The sequence below is a fragment of the Microtus oregoni genome, unplaced genomic scaffold (assembly GCF_018167655.1).
Source record: "Microtus oregoni isolate MIOR12 unplaced genomic scaffold, Mior012 000028F_ref0000031, whole genome shotgun sequence".
In the NCBI taxonomy this organism is placed as follows: Eukaryota; Metazoa; Chordata; class Mammalia; order Rodentia; family Cricetidae; genus Microtus; species Microtus oregoni.
The window spans coordinates 14764257-14777567 of NW_024543087.1; the positions used below are offsets into that span (position 1 = coordinate 14764257).

The following is a 13311-nucleotide window of genomic DNA, read 5'->3' on the forward strand; positions in this document are numbered from 1 at the left end:
CCCTTCAACCTGAATCACCAATGGAAGACAGAGGGAGTAAAGGAGTGAGGGCCAACTCTCTCTTATTCCAGGGACCTTGAAGTTTCTTGGGCACCACAGCAATGTCTGAAGTTGCCACACAAATAATGGCAGGTAGGGATACCTGATGGACCTAGGTTGGGGCTCTACAGGCTGAGCTGGGAGTGAGGATAGGGTTAGAGTTGGGAGCTTGGGTAGAGTCAAGGACCTAAGGAGCGGCGACCCTGGAGCAATGACCTCTTGGGGAGAAGAGACTTGCAAAGGAGCTGGAGCCAGCTGCTTTCTGCTGGGGGGTCTGTTTACTCATCCACCTGCCTGAAATAGAAACAAGGGAGTGGACCTACCCCACTGAGAGGGCAGTTATGCCTGGGACCACCCGCCCATCTATCCTTGCACTGCAACTTCCGCCTGCTGCCGCCTCAGCAGTGGGAGGGTCTAGACAGTCCCAAGGACGCACAGGCTGGTGCGCCAGCATAGGGCCCTGGGCCATTCCCCACCGCAGCTGACAACCAGAGAAAGAGGAGCATCTGTTGGATCACCCAGACTGGGTGGGGGTTCCTTTTATTTGAATTTGTTCCTGGGAAGCCAGGCGCTGTAGGTGGCCCTCAATGTGGAGCAGGATGGCATCCAGCATGTGGAGGACCCTGAGGACCAGGGTGCGGTCTGAGACAACGGCCGCCTGCCGTTTCCAGTGTCTGCAGGGACTGGGAGTCACCTGTGGGAGCTGCGGGTATAACAGCAGAGTAAGGATGGGAGGGGGCCAGGATGGACAGCAAAGCGGCTAGAGAGAAGAGACGCGGGGCAGTGCCAACGAGGCGGGAGAGACAGGGCGATGGGAGCTACCAGGGGCTGCGTGGTCTTGGGGCCCGTGAGGCTGAACGCAGGATGGGAGTATTAAATGGGGCACATGTGTCAGAGTAATGGCCCTGAGGAATGGCTGGGGATGGACTGGTTGTAGCCTTGTTCCATAGAGATGCAAGGCTAGGACATAGGGGCGAGGACAAGGTCAGGCAGGAGGGCCCACAAGGCCCTAAGTCAGGTTGATAGGAGGACATGGGCCCATGGGGTGTGAGCAGAAGCAGGGATTATAAGGGACAGAAGGAGCTGTACTCGCCTGATCCTTAATGACCTGAGATCGCCACCGCTGTAACATCATACGGCTGATAACCAGCATCATAGTGGTGGTGATCGTGATGCCAGCCACGGGGTAGATGCGACTTCCTCCCAGGGCCATCCAGTAACCAGGGCAGCCTAGACTGCTCCTGCAGCCATCCAGGCCATTTGGCTGGCAGCCCCATGGCTGCAAGTCCAGCCCCACTTGGTACCAGAGGGGCCGTGACCAGGCATGGCTAGGGACAGGCATCACCAGCAGGGACAGCGATGGCACTAAGAACAGCGAGTACAGCATGGCTGTGGCTACTGCGAGAGGCCGGAACCCGGGTACCTTGGCAACGGGCAAACACCCCTCCCCCAAGAGTAGGCCCCGCTGAGGCAGCAGGTTCCAGCTAGGCCCATAGCCATTCAAAATACAGTTTGGCCACATGATGGGACATGGGGGCTAATAGTGCAGGTCTAGTGCCTGGGGCCCATCCTCCCAGGTGGACTAGGTATGATAGGAACACCTCTTCCATGCTGGCCTCCAACTCCCCTGTCATCCCCCCAATCTAAGCACCCCAATGCCTATGCTTTTAAGGTTCAACATCCTCTACTGGGCTAGCAACTGCCGGGCCGGTAAACCAGAGTGCACGGGAGCTACCAGCAGCCTCCCATACCCAGACCAGCTCTTCTCAGCATCATGCACTGCAAGGACTCACGGGTGTGGCTCCCTTGAAGGCCCCTGCTGGTTGCTGCCCCTGCCTTACCTAGGCCTCTTTCCCTGCTGGCTGCTGCCCTTCCTCACCCAGGCATCCCTTAACACTCTTCCTTGTTCAGGGAGTATGGTTTCCTTCCTGCGAAGTCATCTTCTTGAGGTTAGAGCATCATGCACCGCCAGCACCCCTCCCATGACCTCCTCGGTGGTACGGTCCACTTTCTCTAATATGACCCCACATTCTTTCCTTTGGAGCCTTTCTGGCTACCTACCCAGTCATCTTTAGTGTCCAGCTATAAAGAACACATCAGCTTCCTCCTAGCACCCAACCAAGGCCAGTCTGACAAGTTCTTGTTTCAAGTCTGCCTCTGGCTCTACGTCTTCATTCAAACAATATCTGTCGATTGCCCAAGCCTGGGGCCAGAATGCTGCCTGACAGAAGTCAAGCTCTGCCTTCCTGGGCTGAAGTTTTGGCGGGAGCAGAGCTGGCTTGTAAACACTACAGTGCTAGGCACAGGCAAATGCCATGATAAAAATAGAGACAGGCAAGGGTGCCTGGGATATTTGGAGGGCAGGGAGCCTTCATGTGCCGTTGGGAACTTGCCCGGGGCCTAACACTGAGCTTGGCACCTGGAGCGCACCTGATGAATAGAGAAATTCATGTGTTCTGGGCAGGTGATGTGGGTACTACATTGTTCTTGACATTTCCACACGTCTGCTTGGTTAACTCAGCAGGCCACTCAGGAGGCTGGGCTTCCTCACCCATCCGGGGCCCACTGCCCCGTCCTTCTCCCCACAGGATCAGTGGCCTCACGTGCTGTCGGTGTCTTATGCCAGAAATCAGCCAGTTCTTGGTCGATGGTGTCCAGCCAATCTCAAGGCTGAACTCTATGAGTAAACACTGACTTTTAAGTCCAGCAGCAGACCCTGAGAATGGCGCTAGTGTTTAGCTGAAGGCTCAGGGGTTCACTCTACATCCCCCAGAAGCACCAACTCTGCCTCTTATCGGGTTATCCTTGGGAATAGCTTAGTCCTGAGCTACAGCTCTGATTCCATTCATTTTTCCATTTAAAGCTAAAGGACAGTCTATGCGAAACGGAAGACTCCCTGAGTCTTACCCCCAGCTCTGTCTACTGTAGTGTTTCTAAGATGGCTTGGGAGTCTGAGAGTTGAGGACGACGCTCTAGCCACACCCTGACCACACCACAGCAGGGCCTGAAGTTGGACAGACACATTTATTTCCAGAGCTGTAAATCCACATCAGCTCCCTCCCAGCACCCAGCCAAGGCCAGCCTGACTGCAATACCCTGCCCCAGGCCTGTAGCACTGAACTTAGGGCATCCATGTGCTATATGTGCACAGACATGGACCGGAGTCCTGGGGGGCACCTGGAGGTGACCCAGAGGCAGGAGTTTCATGAGGGTGACCTGTCACAACCTCTAGAGGTAGGCAATCTCCAGCAGCAAAGTCAGAGTTTGGTGGCCTGTGCGGACGGCAGAGGAAGTTTCAGTTAGTTTCCAAAGGACATACATGAAGCCCTGCTTCTAAGTCAGTGCGTGCGCGCGCGCACACACACACACACACACACACGAGGGGAGAGCAATGGGTTCAGTGTAGCCAGAGCCCTGGGCAATGGCATGGACTTTCTGGAGTTGGGGTCAGGGTGGGGATAAGCAACAGATTAACAAAACTGCTCAGTGGGCCAGAGTCAGCTTACCAAAACAGGGCTCTTAGGGCCAGGCTTCCGGTGGTGGAGGGCAAAGGTCACAGCGTCATGGACAGAGGCAAAAAGATGCTGCTTAGTGATAGAGTCATCGAAGAAGTGTCCAGCCTCAAGCTGGGTGACCACAGGACCTGTGGGCAAGGAGATCCTGACACTCAGTCCACAGGAGACCCAGTCCCCAGGCACCCACAGGATTCTCTGACCCCTGCTATCCGAGGCTACTTAGAGCTAGAAACCCAGTCACTTCTATATGTCTCTGTGTGTCTGTATGTCTATGTAAGTCTGTGTGTGTGTCTGTGTGTGTGTCTATGTAAGTCTAGGTGTCTGTCTGTGTGTGTGTGTATCTATGTAAGTCTGTGTGTCTGTCTGTGTGTTTGTGAATATGTCTATGTGTGTGTCTGTATGTCTATGTAAGTCTGTGTGTCTGTGCGTGTGTCTATACGTCTATGTAAGTCTGTGTGTCTGTCTGTTTGTGTATATGTCTGTGTATGTGTGCCGTCTGACAAACCCTTGACCAGAAGAGTCCCACCCTCTGTCTGATGTTATCGCTATCCCCAGTCAACTCACTATAACAGGCAGCGATGTACACTTCCACCTCGATCTCCCGGAAGTCATGGAAAATCTGCAGCAACAAAGAGGACTAGCATCAGAGGGCAGCAGTTGGGCAAGATTTAGTGGGGGAGTTCAGAGGTCTTGGTTTCGGGGGGAGGGGGGGGGAGGGGGTAAGCTATGTGGTCAGTGTGAAGGCTCAAGGGGTCCTAGCCCGCCCACAGTTCCTTACGTTCTTCAGGGTCTTAATGCACACAGTGTCCACGAAGGAGAGAGTGCTCAGGTCTAGGACGAGGCTATGGAAGTCTGGTTGGGGTAGGCCCAGGGACTTCAGTGTGTTCACGGTTGGGGCCTTGACATCTTCTTGACTGCTGGTGACTGCATCCTCCAGCTCCTCCCTTTGGTGCACCTGCGGGGGATACAGATGTGCTAAAAGACCATCCCTGATAGAGCAAAGGCAGGGCATGCACACGGTATACAGCGACACACAGTTAGATGGAAGCTATAAATGCATGTAAAAATGCAGATATATGAAGGCATGCATGGGACACATAAGGACACAGACATGGGTTGAAAGGAGACAGGTGGATCTGTAACACAGGAGGACATGTAAGGACACAGGAACGCATACTCCAACATGCATAAACTTCTTGGACCAAAGCTTAATAGAGACACAAGAAGGGAGAGTGCTGGGAGATCATGTCCCAGCCTTAGCTAAACAGGGTGGAGTGCCTAGGAGCCTAGGAATAGACAAGATGGCCACAGCATTGTTGTGCCCACACTCATTCACACACACCTTATCCCCTGACCTGTCTGAGTCTTTGGTTGAACTTGGTATCCCCCTCCCCTCTGCTAGATTTTCCCAATATTTCCATAAGCGTAGACTGTGGGGTCTTGTTATACCTATAAATTCAAGGTCAGTCTATAAAATCTAGGTCAGTCTGAGATTATAGACATGAGCCAGGAGAGAATCTGGTATCACAAGGGTCTTCCTGCAGCGTCTGAGCCATCATCCTGTTCCTCCCATCATTAGCCCAACACTTTCAAGCCCACACTAGCGGCTTTTCTCATGTAATATGTGTCGGCACCCGCATCTTCGCGGTTCTGGGCCGTTCCCTCCTCCCATTTGTAGCCTCACCTTGGCCTCGGAACCCTCCACATCATTGCTTTTGATGTCTTCGAAGCCAGTGTTGATGTTGACTGAAACTGAGGCGATCTTGGAAGGGGCATCCTACGAGGGAAGACGGGTGATTCGGAAAGTCATCCCAAGTGTCACATGACAACCATGCCAGGTGGACCTGGTACTGCCCCTGGCGTTGGGCAAGGAGCCACAGTAGGACAATGAAAGGGACCCTGCTGTGGTTCACGCTGTGACTAATACAGGCGAGGGGTATAACATTTCCAGAGCTTTCCCTGCCCTGCCCAGGGCTGAACCAAGGTCTCCAGGGTGCTGAGAGAGAATGGGGAGGGACAAAGAGTAGTGAAGAGAAATGACGGGTGAGGGAATGGGACAAGGACCGGACTGGGAGAAAGGCCAAAGAGGATCACGAAATGGCTGGGGGTCAGGGTTGGGTCCCCAGTAGGGCTGGGCCAGGAGGAGCTGCTGAGGGGATGAGGGGGAACTCCACCTGCTTCTGAGACTTCTTGGCTTTCTTCATTCGCTTCATCTTCATCTCCTGTTTTTTGATTCGCTTCTTTTTCTGGGAGACGAGGTGGTCCACGTCCACACCACACTAGAGACACAGTCAGAGGTAGGCTCTGGTCCTCTGGGGAGAGGAGCGGCACTCAGACCCCCGCACACACACCAAGCAGGGGGACCCCGGCCTCACCTTCTGTTTCAGTGAGTCACAGTAGAGCTCAGCATTGGCAAAGTAAATGGTGGCTGAGGAGCGAAAGACCTTCACACCAGGGACCTCCTTGGCCTGGAGATGAGTGGAGTTGGGGTGGCTGAGCCTTCCTAGCCTTCTCCCGCATCCTCTTCACTCAACTTGCCTCTCTTAGACAGCCTGCTACCCTCAGGCTGCGGCTGATATCCTTCCAGGAGTCTGGGCATATGCCTGGCTATACCACCCTAGCTCCTGTGCTGCACAGGTTCAGTCCCTCCCAACTCTCCTGTCTGTCACCAGGTTTCGGGGTTCAGCTCTCAGCCCTCCTGTCCCTGAGTCTCCTGTCCCTGCCCTCTGCTGTTTTCTGCATGCAGACAGAAGAGCCACCCCAACCTGGCATTCCACTCCCACCTTCCCCATTCCATCCACAGCTCAGGTCTCCCCTGAGCATTTGGGCCTGGACCATGTGGGCCGCCTCCCAGCCCCACGCAGCTGCCTGCTCCCCTCATGTCTCCCACACCCAGACCCCTCACTCTACTCTTTAGCCTGCCTAGTCGTACCGCACTCGGCTTTCAAGGCTCCAGGCCGAAGTGACGGAGCTTACTTTATTCCAGATTCTCATAAAGCCTTTGTTCGCATGACATGATATAGGGTTTTACACAAACTAGCAGGCGGGGACTTTTGATTCCCACTGAGCAGACCAGGAAACAACCTTCTCTACATTCTGTGCCCCCCCCCCCCCACTATCCCATTCTTTTGACCCAGGGGTATTCTACAGCATAGGGCTTATGAGTCTGGCTCCAAGACTGTGTCAGTCACTCATGCAATGAATAGGGTCACACACTCAAACTCCTCTCTTCAAATTCGAAGAACCAAAGTCAAAATGCTTCCAGTCTGGGTGTGCACCTTGCATGGAAAGACATTGGCTACCTCCCTCTATGGTTCTTCCCCTTTGAGACAGGGTCTCTTACTGAACCTGGAGTTTACCAATTGGCTAGACTAGCTGGCCAGAGGGCCCCAGAGATCCTCCTGTCACTGCCTTCCGAGCACTGGGGTCACAGACATGCATGCTGCCATGCCTGGCATTTGATATGGGTGCTGGGGATCCATATTCGGGTACAGCAAACAGTTTATCCAGTGAGCCATTTTCCCAGCCCATCCCCCAGTGTTCTTATCCATGTGGAGGAAATAAAAAGGGCCCATTTGTCTTGTCTGCCCCACCTCCCATTTAGCCCTGCCACTCACCCCTGAGTATTCTGCCACGTCTCTATAAATATCCGTATCTGGCACCTGCCCCAGGATAGAGTAATGGGGCCTGAGGAGAGAGTTGGGGGGTGGGGATGGAGAGGAGGCAAAGAAAAGGCCATGAGAGCGGAATGAGGAACTTGGGGTGTCCCCAGAGATGTAAGGAAAGTTGTGGAGAGCCAGTGTGAAACTTACTCCCTCACCAGGCTGGAATTGGGAGTACCAAAAATGGTGGACTCACAGCTGCATTCGGATCACCACGAGCAGCAGGGAGAACACTATGGAAACCGCCAGGCCAATATCCAGGTTCAGCAGGATGGTAGCCACAAAGGTCACCAGCCAGATTAGCTGATAACAAAATGTCAGAGGTCAAAGGGTCCATTGGCACTAGAGGCCCCAAAGCCCAGGGCTGGGCTCCCAAGCTTCTCACCAGGTCCACTCGATTTGCCTTCCAAAGAGAGCAGATGTCAGAGAACTGCTTCATCATGCCCTTTAGATTCACAATAATCACAGCTGCCAGGACGGCCTGTAGCAGGGACAATGTCGCCAGGGTTGCTGAGAGGATTCACTACCCAGGCACGACCACCCATGCTGGCCAAGCATTTGGGCAGAGCCCAGCCCACAGCCAGCTACCACCCCACACCAACCTTAACCCCTTGGAGCTGATTAGAAACTTCTAACCCTTGACCTCTAATTCCAGATTGTATCCCCAGAGCTCAACCTCATATCTCTGAGTCCCTTAGATGGAACTAGAGTGACTGACTTGGGTCTGGCCAAGCTGAGGCTCTGAAGGCTAGCTGTGAGGAGTAGAGGCTCACCTTGGGCAGGTCTCGGAAGAGTTCCCCGAGTTTGACGATAATGAGGAGGATGAAAAGGGAGGATACAGCTCCGGCAACCTACAGGGTGGGGGTTAGCAGGGAGTGAGAGTGAGGAGAAGCAGAACCACCCTGGCAGAACAGCATGCATACCCAGATGGAAACATGCCCACACACACACCATGCTCACACCAAGGCCCACCTGTGTGTTGCCCCCGGTACCCTCCTGTACCAGGCTCCGAGACATGGAGCAGCTCACAGGGAAACACTGGAAGAAGCTGCCAATGAGGTTGCTGAGGCCAAGGGCCACCAGCTCCTGTGGGGGAAGTACGGTGTGAGAAGTCTATCTCTAGGCATATCTAGGATGACATACTCCCAATCCCCATCCCCACTCAATGACCTCCAATGTTTGACTGTTGTCCCAAACATCCTATTCTCCTGCCCTCAGTCATTTCTAAGTACAGTCCAACCCTTCTCTGTTTCTCTCCTATCATGTGGCCTCGTGTTCACCAGCATGACCCACATCACAGACCTGGTTACTGTCCACGCGGTAGCCATGCCTCAGGGCAAAAATATTCCCAAGCGAGATGGCGATGGCGAAGCCAACCACAGCAATGGCAAAGGCATTTCCCACGAGTGTGGCAAACAACTCTGTCTTGGGTGGCACCGGGGGTATCAGCCTAGGAGGAACACCTGTGAGGTCAGAGGATGGCCCTGGCTCTACCTGCCCCCCCCCGCCCCGCCCCGCCCTGCCCCATCCCTGACAGAACCAGAGCTCACCCTGTGGTGATGTTGCCCACCACGTCTACCTGGAATCTTTCACGAAGTTGAGCACCGAAGGAAATACCGGTGGCCCCAATGAGCTGTGGGGAAAGGATAGAATTAGGGCAGGGAGGTCCTGGCAATATCCTAAGGGAGAGAAGCTTAACCATTACGGGGGACAAAAGCTTTGAGGAATGAGAAGTTATGGATAGGCTGAGAGGTAAGCACTACCATTTGAGGAAGGAGATAAGCTGTCAAGGGTGGTAAGAAGCCAATCTAGGGCAGAAACCCTGACAGTGGTCACTCCGTCTGGCCCTGAAATACCTCGAGGTTGTATCCTGGCCGGATCTACCCTAACATCCGCCCTTCTCCTCTGTCCACCATTCCCTGGTACGCGAACCAACCGTGAGCAGTTCCCCAGGTATGGGCAGGGGCAGATAGCGCTTTAGCTTCTCATTCAACAGCTTCACCAACACAAGCACCACTCCTGCTACAAGTGCTGTGACCAAGGTGCCGGGCACCGTCTGGGGCAGCTTCGCGCAGACCTCCAGCACTGTCTGAGGAGAAGAGGTGTTACAGCCAGCATTCAAGGTCATGGGCGCAGCACCTACCCACCCTGGCCCCCACCCTCACTCACATAGATAACGGACAGTGGCCCAGAGTGACTGTTCAGTTTGATGCCAAACACATACTTGAGCTGTGAGACGAGGACTTGCACAGAGGCGGCTGTGGTGTAGCTGCGGACCAGAGGCTCCGACAGGTAGGTGACCACAAAGCCGAAGTGCACCAGGCCCAGCCCCACCTGTAGGCCAGTCAGGGAACATCAGGGGGCAGAAATCATGAAGCAAGTGGAATCAGAGGGAATGAAGGAACAGCGAGAGGACACAGTGTAAGTCCAGGCAGCTAGGGGGACAGCCGTGCTGTACCTGGAAGAGGCCAACCAGGAAACTGAGCGTGTAGGCCACCTGCACCCGGGCATCATCAACTGTGGCGTTCAAGCCTTGCACGAAGGCCTCGTCGGCAGTCAAGGATTCTGTCACACCGCCCACCATCACAGACATGACAGCAAAGGTCCCTGAAGGGGCAGGACGGGACAGGTCAGAAGGGAAGAGGATGCTGTCCCGCTCTGGAGCCCCAGTCTTAGCTAAAGAGGCCAGCAGACAGATATCCTTGGATTACGGTTGTGCAAACGGAGGCGGTAATGGTCAGGTACGGCCAAGGTCAGAAGCGAACCCTGAGCTCACAAGCTTGCTCCTAAGGCTAACCGGGCTAATCCTGGCCCCATCTCACCACCTAGTCTCACCAGTGTCCAGTGTTCTGCGACACAGACTCTCTGGGAGCAAGAGAAGGATCAAGGACAGGCTGGACAGGCCTCTAGGAATTTCCTGGCCCCATGGACTACCTCATCCACCCTGAAGCCAGAGTTTTGAGATATCCTGAACCTGTAATCCCTACAGTCGGTTCCCTAGGACTTCTTGGGGTGACCCATATGCCATTCTCTTAGTGATCTAGCACCCACACCGCCCTAGTCCCCAAGCTCCCCTGCTCAGCCTGCCACTCCCCTCCACAGAAGACGGCCTCTATGGAAAGCTAGGCCTGACTCCACTTACCCACAGAGATGTGTCGAGAGGTACCAAATAGGAAATAGACGAAGACGGGGTAAAAAGAACTGTACAGGCCAAACATAGGAGGCAATCCCGCCAGGAGGGCGTAGGCTAAGCCTGCAGGTAGAAGGGTGCAATGCAGACTTGGAGAGAGAGTAGGGTCTCAGAAAGGTGGGGGGATCCAAACCCTGGGTTCAGGGGCCATAGTTCCAAGGGCAGAGGTCGTGGCTCCTGGTTTGGCCTTTCACAGACCACAGAGCTTGCAGTCCAGCTGTTGAAGGGAGCTCACCCTGTGGAAGCTGCATGATGGCCACGCTCAGGCCAGACAACAGGTCACCCAGGAGCCAGTCTCGCACAGGATAGCGGGGTAACCAGCCCAAGACCGGAACGTAATGGAGCAGAAGAGCATGGGCCCGAGCACGGGAGCACCTGGGGACATGAAGAGTTCATCAGAGACAGAACTCGGACCCTGCCACAACACCCCATACCTCAACTCCTCATCATTACCGAAACCAAGCTCGCCACTGGTAGGTCTTGGTCACCGGGCCCCAGTGTCCCAGATCCTCTAACTGCTCCTGGTCCAGCAGAGGCCTCTCCACATGGTAATCTCGCCTCTGCAGCTCCATTTCTTGTGTGGTAGACAGCAGTGCCTGTGTCTGCTGTGTCCCGTGGTCTAGAGAGGTGGGACCAAAGACATACACTGAGGATTGCCCGTCCCAACCTTTCCTTCACTCTACCTGGGTCCACAGAGTCACATACCTGAGTTTTCCAGGCTCAAAGATCAAGGATAGAGCCAACCCTGCTGGTCTCTGAGGGCCCCGTGTTCACACCCAGACAGGGGCAGTGCCTGAACTTTGGCTGCTGGAAGCCGCTTTCTGGGCCAAAGTCTCTCCGGGAGGGAGAGTGGGATGAGCATGACCTACACATCCAGCTCAGGTGTGGCTGCTCAGCCCTGAGTACCACTTCAAGTCCACGTCCAGGTCGGGGTCCACATTCAGATTGGCAATTTCTCCTAGCCCCTACCTCTCAGCCCCTTGCCTTCCCTGAACCAATTCCTCTTCCAGCTGTACCACAGAGCCTGCATCGCTGGCAGGGAGCATGTAAGATCTGTAAGCAATACTGCCCCCAGGCTTCAGGACAGAACCCACCTAGACACCTCAAGTTTCAGGGTCCAAGCTCTCACCTCCAGACACCCCCTTGAAATAGGAAAGATTCGCCTGGAAACAGGCGTTTTCAGAAGCCAATCCAACCTAGAGGGAACCCTACCCAGACAGCCATCACCAGCCAGGCAAGTTCTGACCTGGGGGTGAATCCCTCACCTATCGGGAGGCACCTCTGGGAGAAACTTTACCAAAGAATAGGGGCTGGGGGAAGGGAAAGGTTCTCTCTCATGTGGGGGAGTTCTCTCAGAAGAAACTGAGCTGGGGAGACTCCATAAGGAATGTAGCTCTCCTCTGCGAATTTCGGGGGTGGGGGTAAATCTGGCGGGAGAACTAACATTTGGGGAAAGTTTTGACCGGTCAGTTGTGATCTGGAAGCAGCTATAACCAGGGGAGAGGATCCCACCAGAGGGGTAGGAACTCACCTGGGAAGAGCCTCTAGCCTGGGTATCCACGTTGAAGGGAGCAGAGAAGGTGCAAGGAAGATCCTCAGAGGTTCTGTGCACCTCTGGCTCACGGAGACCTCAGGGCCCCCTCTCCCTCTCCTTCGAGAGCTCTAAGTCTTCTTAAAGGGCCCTCCCCTTACCAAGCAGCACGCGCCCGGGGGCGGAGCCTTACTCTGGCACCGCCCTTTGGGAGGGTACAAAGGCCCTCAGCACCAGAGGGCTCAGAACCACGCGGACTCCGGCCGCGCCTGGTCCAGGGACTGGCTAGAACCTGTCTTGCAGCGGTCTGCCTCCCGAGTCCAGGCACCCAGCCGGCGCACCTCCAGGACCTGGGCTCCTTGGCAGGCAGCAATCTCCCTGCGGCCCCCTCATTAGGACTCCAGGGACTTTCGGTGCAACCCTCAAGAGCTAGGGTCGCGCCGGATCCCACACCCATCCCTCGCGGCTGATGGACAACCACCTGCGGAAAATCGGCAAGGCGGTAAACTGAGGCTGTGGAGGCGGAAGATGCCTTCTGGGAATTTGGCTGTTCCCTTTCACAACTGATCTAGGCCGGGAGTCACAGTACTAACACTTCGTGGACACGCGGAATTCGGGCGGCGCCCTGAAACTCACCGGACCCATCGGACAGCCCCATGGCCCCCAGATAGCTCAAGTGCCGCGGCTCTGACAGCTCCCGCGGGAGGCCACTGCCGGCGCGAAGGTGGCGCCAGGCCGAGAACGAGGCCGGCAGCACGCTCCACAGCCGGGATGTGCATGCTCAGCCCAATGAGAATTCGAGGGCGGAACCTAAGTCATACTCCCCGGGCGGGGGGGGGGGGGGGGGGGGGGCGAGCCCGGAGAAAGAAGGTTTAACCCATTCCTTCCCAGAGGCCAAGTTTAAGTCCTCGCCTGCAACTCTGGTCGGTTTCAGCTAGCTAACCAGCTGCCTGGAGCTGGGGGACTGGAACAAAGGACCCGTGGCTCTGGGCCCCTGAATGGATGGATCTGATCTTACGTTCTGGCTTTGTGAAGGTCTGGCTTTGTGAAGGGCCCCGTAGTGCGGGGGAGAAATCCTTGAATGATCTGGATGCTTAGATGTGTAATCTGGGGCCCTAACCTCAACTGTGGGAGATCTAGGTCTGTAGAGTCTCTCAGGGACAATCAAGCTGTGCACACCACCCCCAGACTTTCCCGCTGAGACCTGGCACAGTGGTCCTCAAGTCCTCCTACCTGCCTCCACCCACCAGACAAGTTCTCCGTGTAGCCCCAGCTATCCTGGAACTCTCTCTAGACCAGGCTGGTCTCCTTATCAGAGATCCACCTGCTTCAGCCTCCTGAGTGCGGGAATTAAAGGTGTGGTCAAAAGTGTTT

The 13311-nt window shown here is 55.2% G+C and overlaps 2 protein-coding genes across 3 annotated transcripts; both read right to left on the reverse strand.

Moving 5' to 3' along the window:
- Window positions 1-553: 553 nt before the first annotated feature.
- Window positions 554-1426, reverse strand: Tmem89 (transmembrane protein 89). The gene is made up of 2 exons (XM_041676788.1): window positions 1133-1426; window positions 554-742 (listed from the first exon to the last, which is right to left on the reverse strand). The coding sequence occupies exons 1-2, from the start codon at window positions 1424-1426 to the stop codon at window positions 554-556; spliced, it is 483 nt and encodes a 160-aa protein (XP_041532722.1).
- Window positions 1427-3045: 1619 nt separating this feature from the next.
- Slc26a6 (solute carrier family 26 member 6) lies at window positions 3046-12690 on the reverse strand. 2 transcript variants are annotated; one of them, XM_041676762.1, is made up of 21 exons: window positions 12574-12690; window positions 10860-11025; window positions 10642-10781; window positions 10359-10469; window positions 9675-9823; window positions 9386-9550; window positions 9153-9305; window positions 8767-8849; window positions 8519-8666; window positions 8189-8302; window positions 7990-8067; window positions 7602-7697; window positions 7413-7519; window positions 7172-7241; window positions 5930-6022; window positions 5729-5833; window positions 5239-5331; window positions 4333-4509; window positions 4119-4173; window positions 3546-3682; window positions 3046-3311 (listed from the first exon to the last, which is right to left on the reverse strand). In XM_041676762.1, exons 1-21 carry the CDS (start codon window positions 12593-12595, stop codon window positions 3297-3299), a joined length of 2277 nt encoding a protein of 758 aa, XP_041532696.1. In that variant the 5' UTR covers window positions 12596-12690; the 3' UTR covers window positions 3046-3296. The 2 variants fall into 2 exon arrangements, with proteins under 2 accessions (XP_041532696.1, XP_041532697.1); XM_041676763.1 differs by lacking the exon at window positions 12574-12690 and adding an exon at window positions 11938-12393.
- Between the last annotated feature and the right edge of the window lie 621 nt (window positions 12691-13311).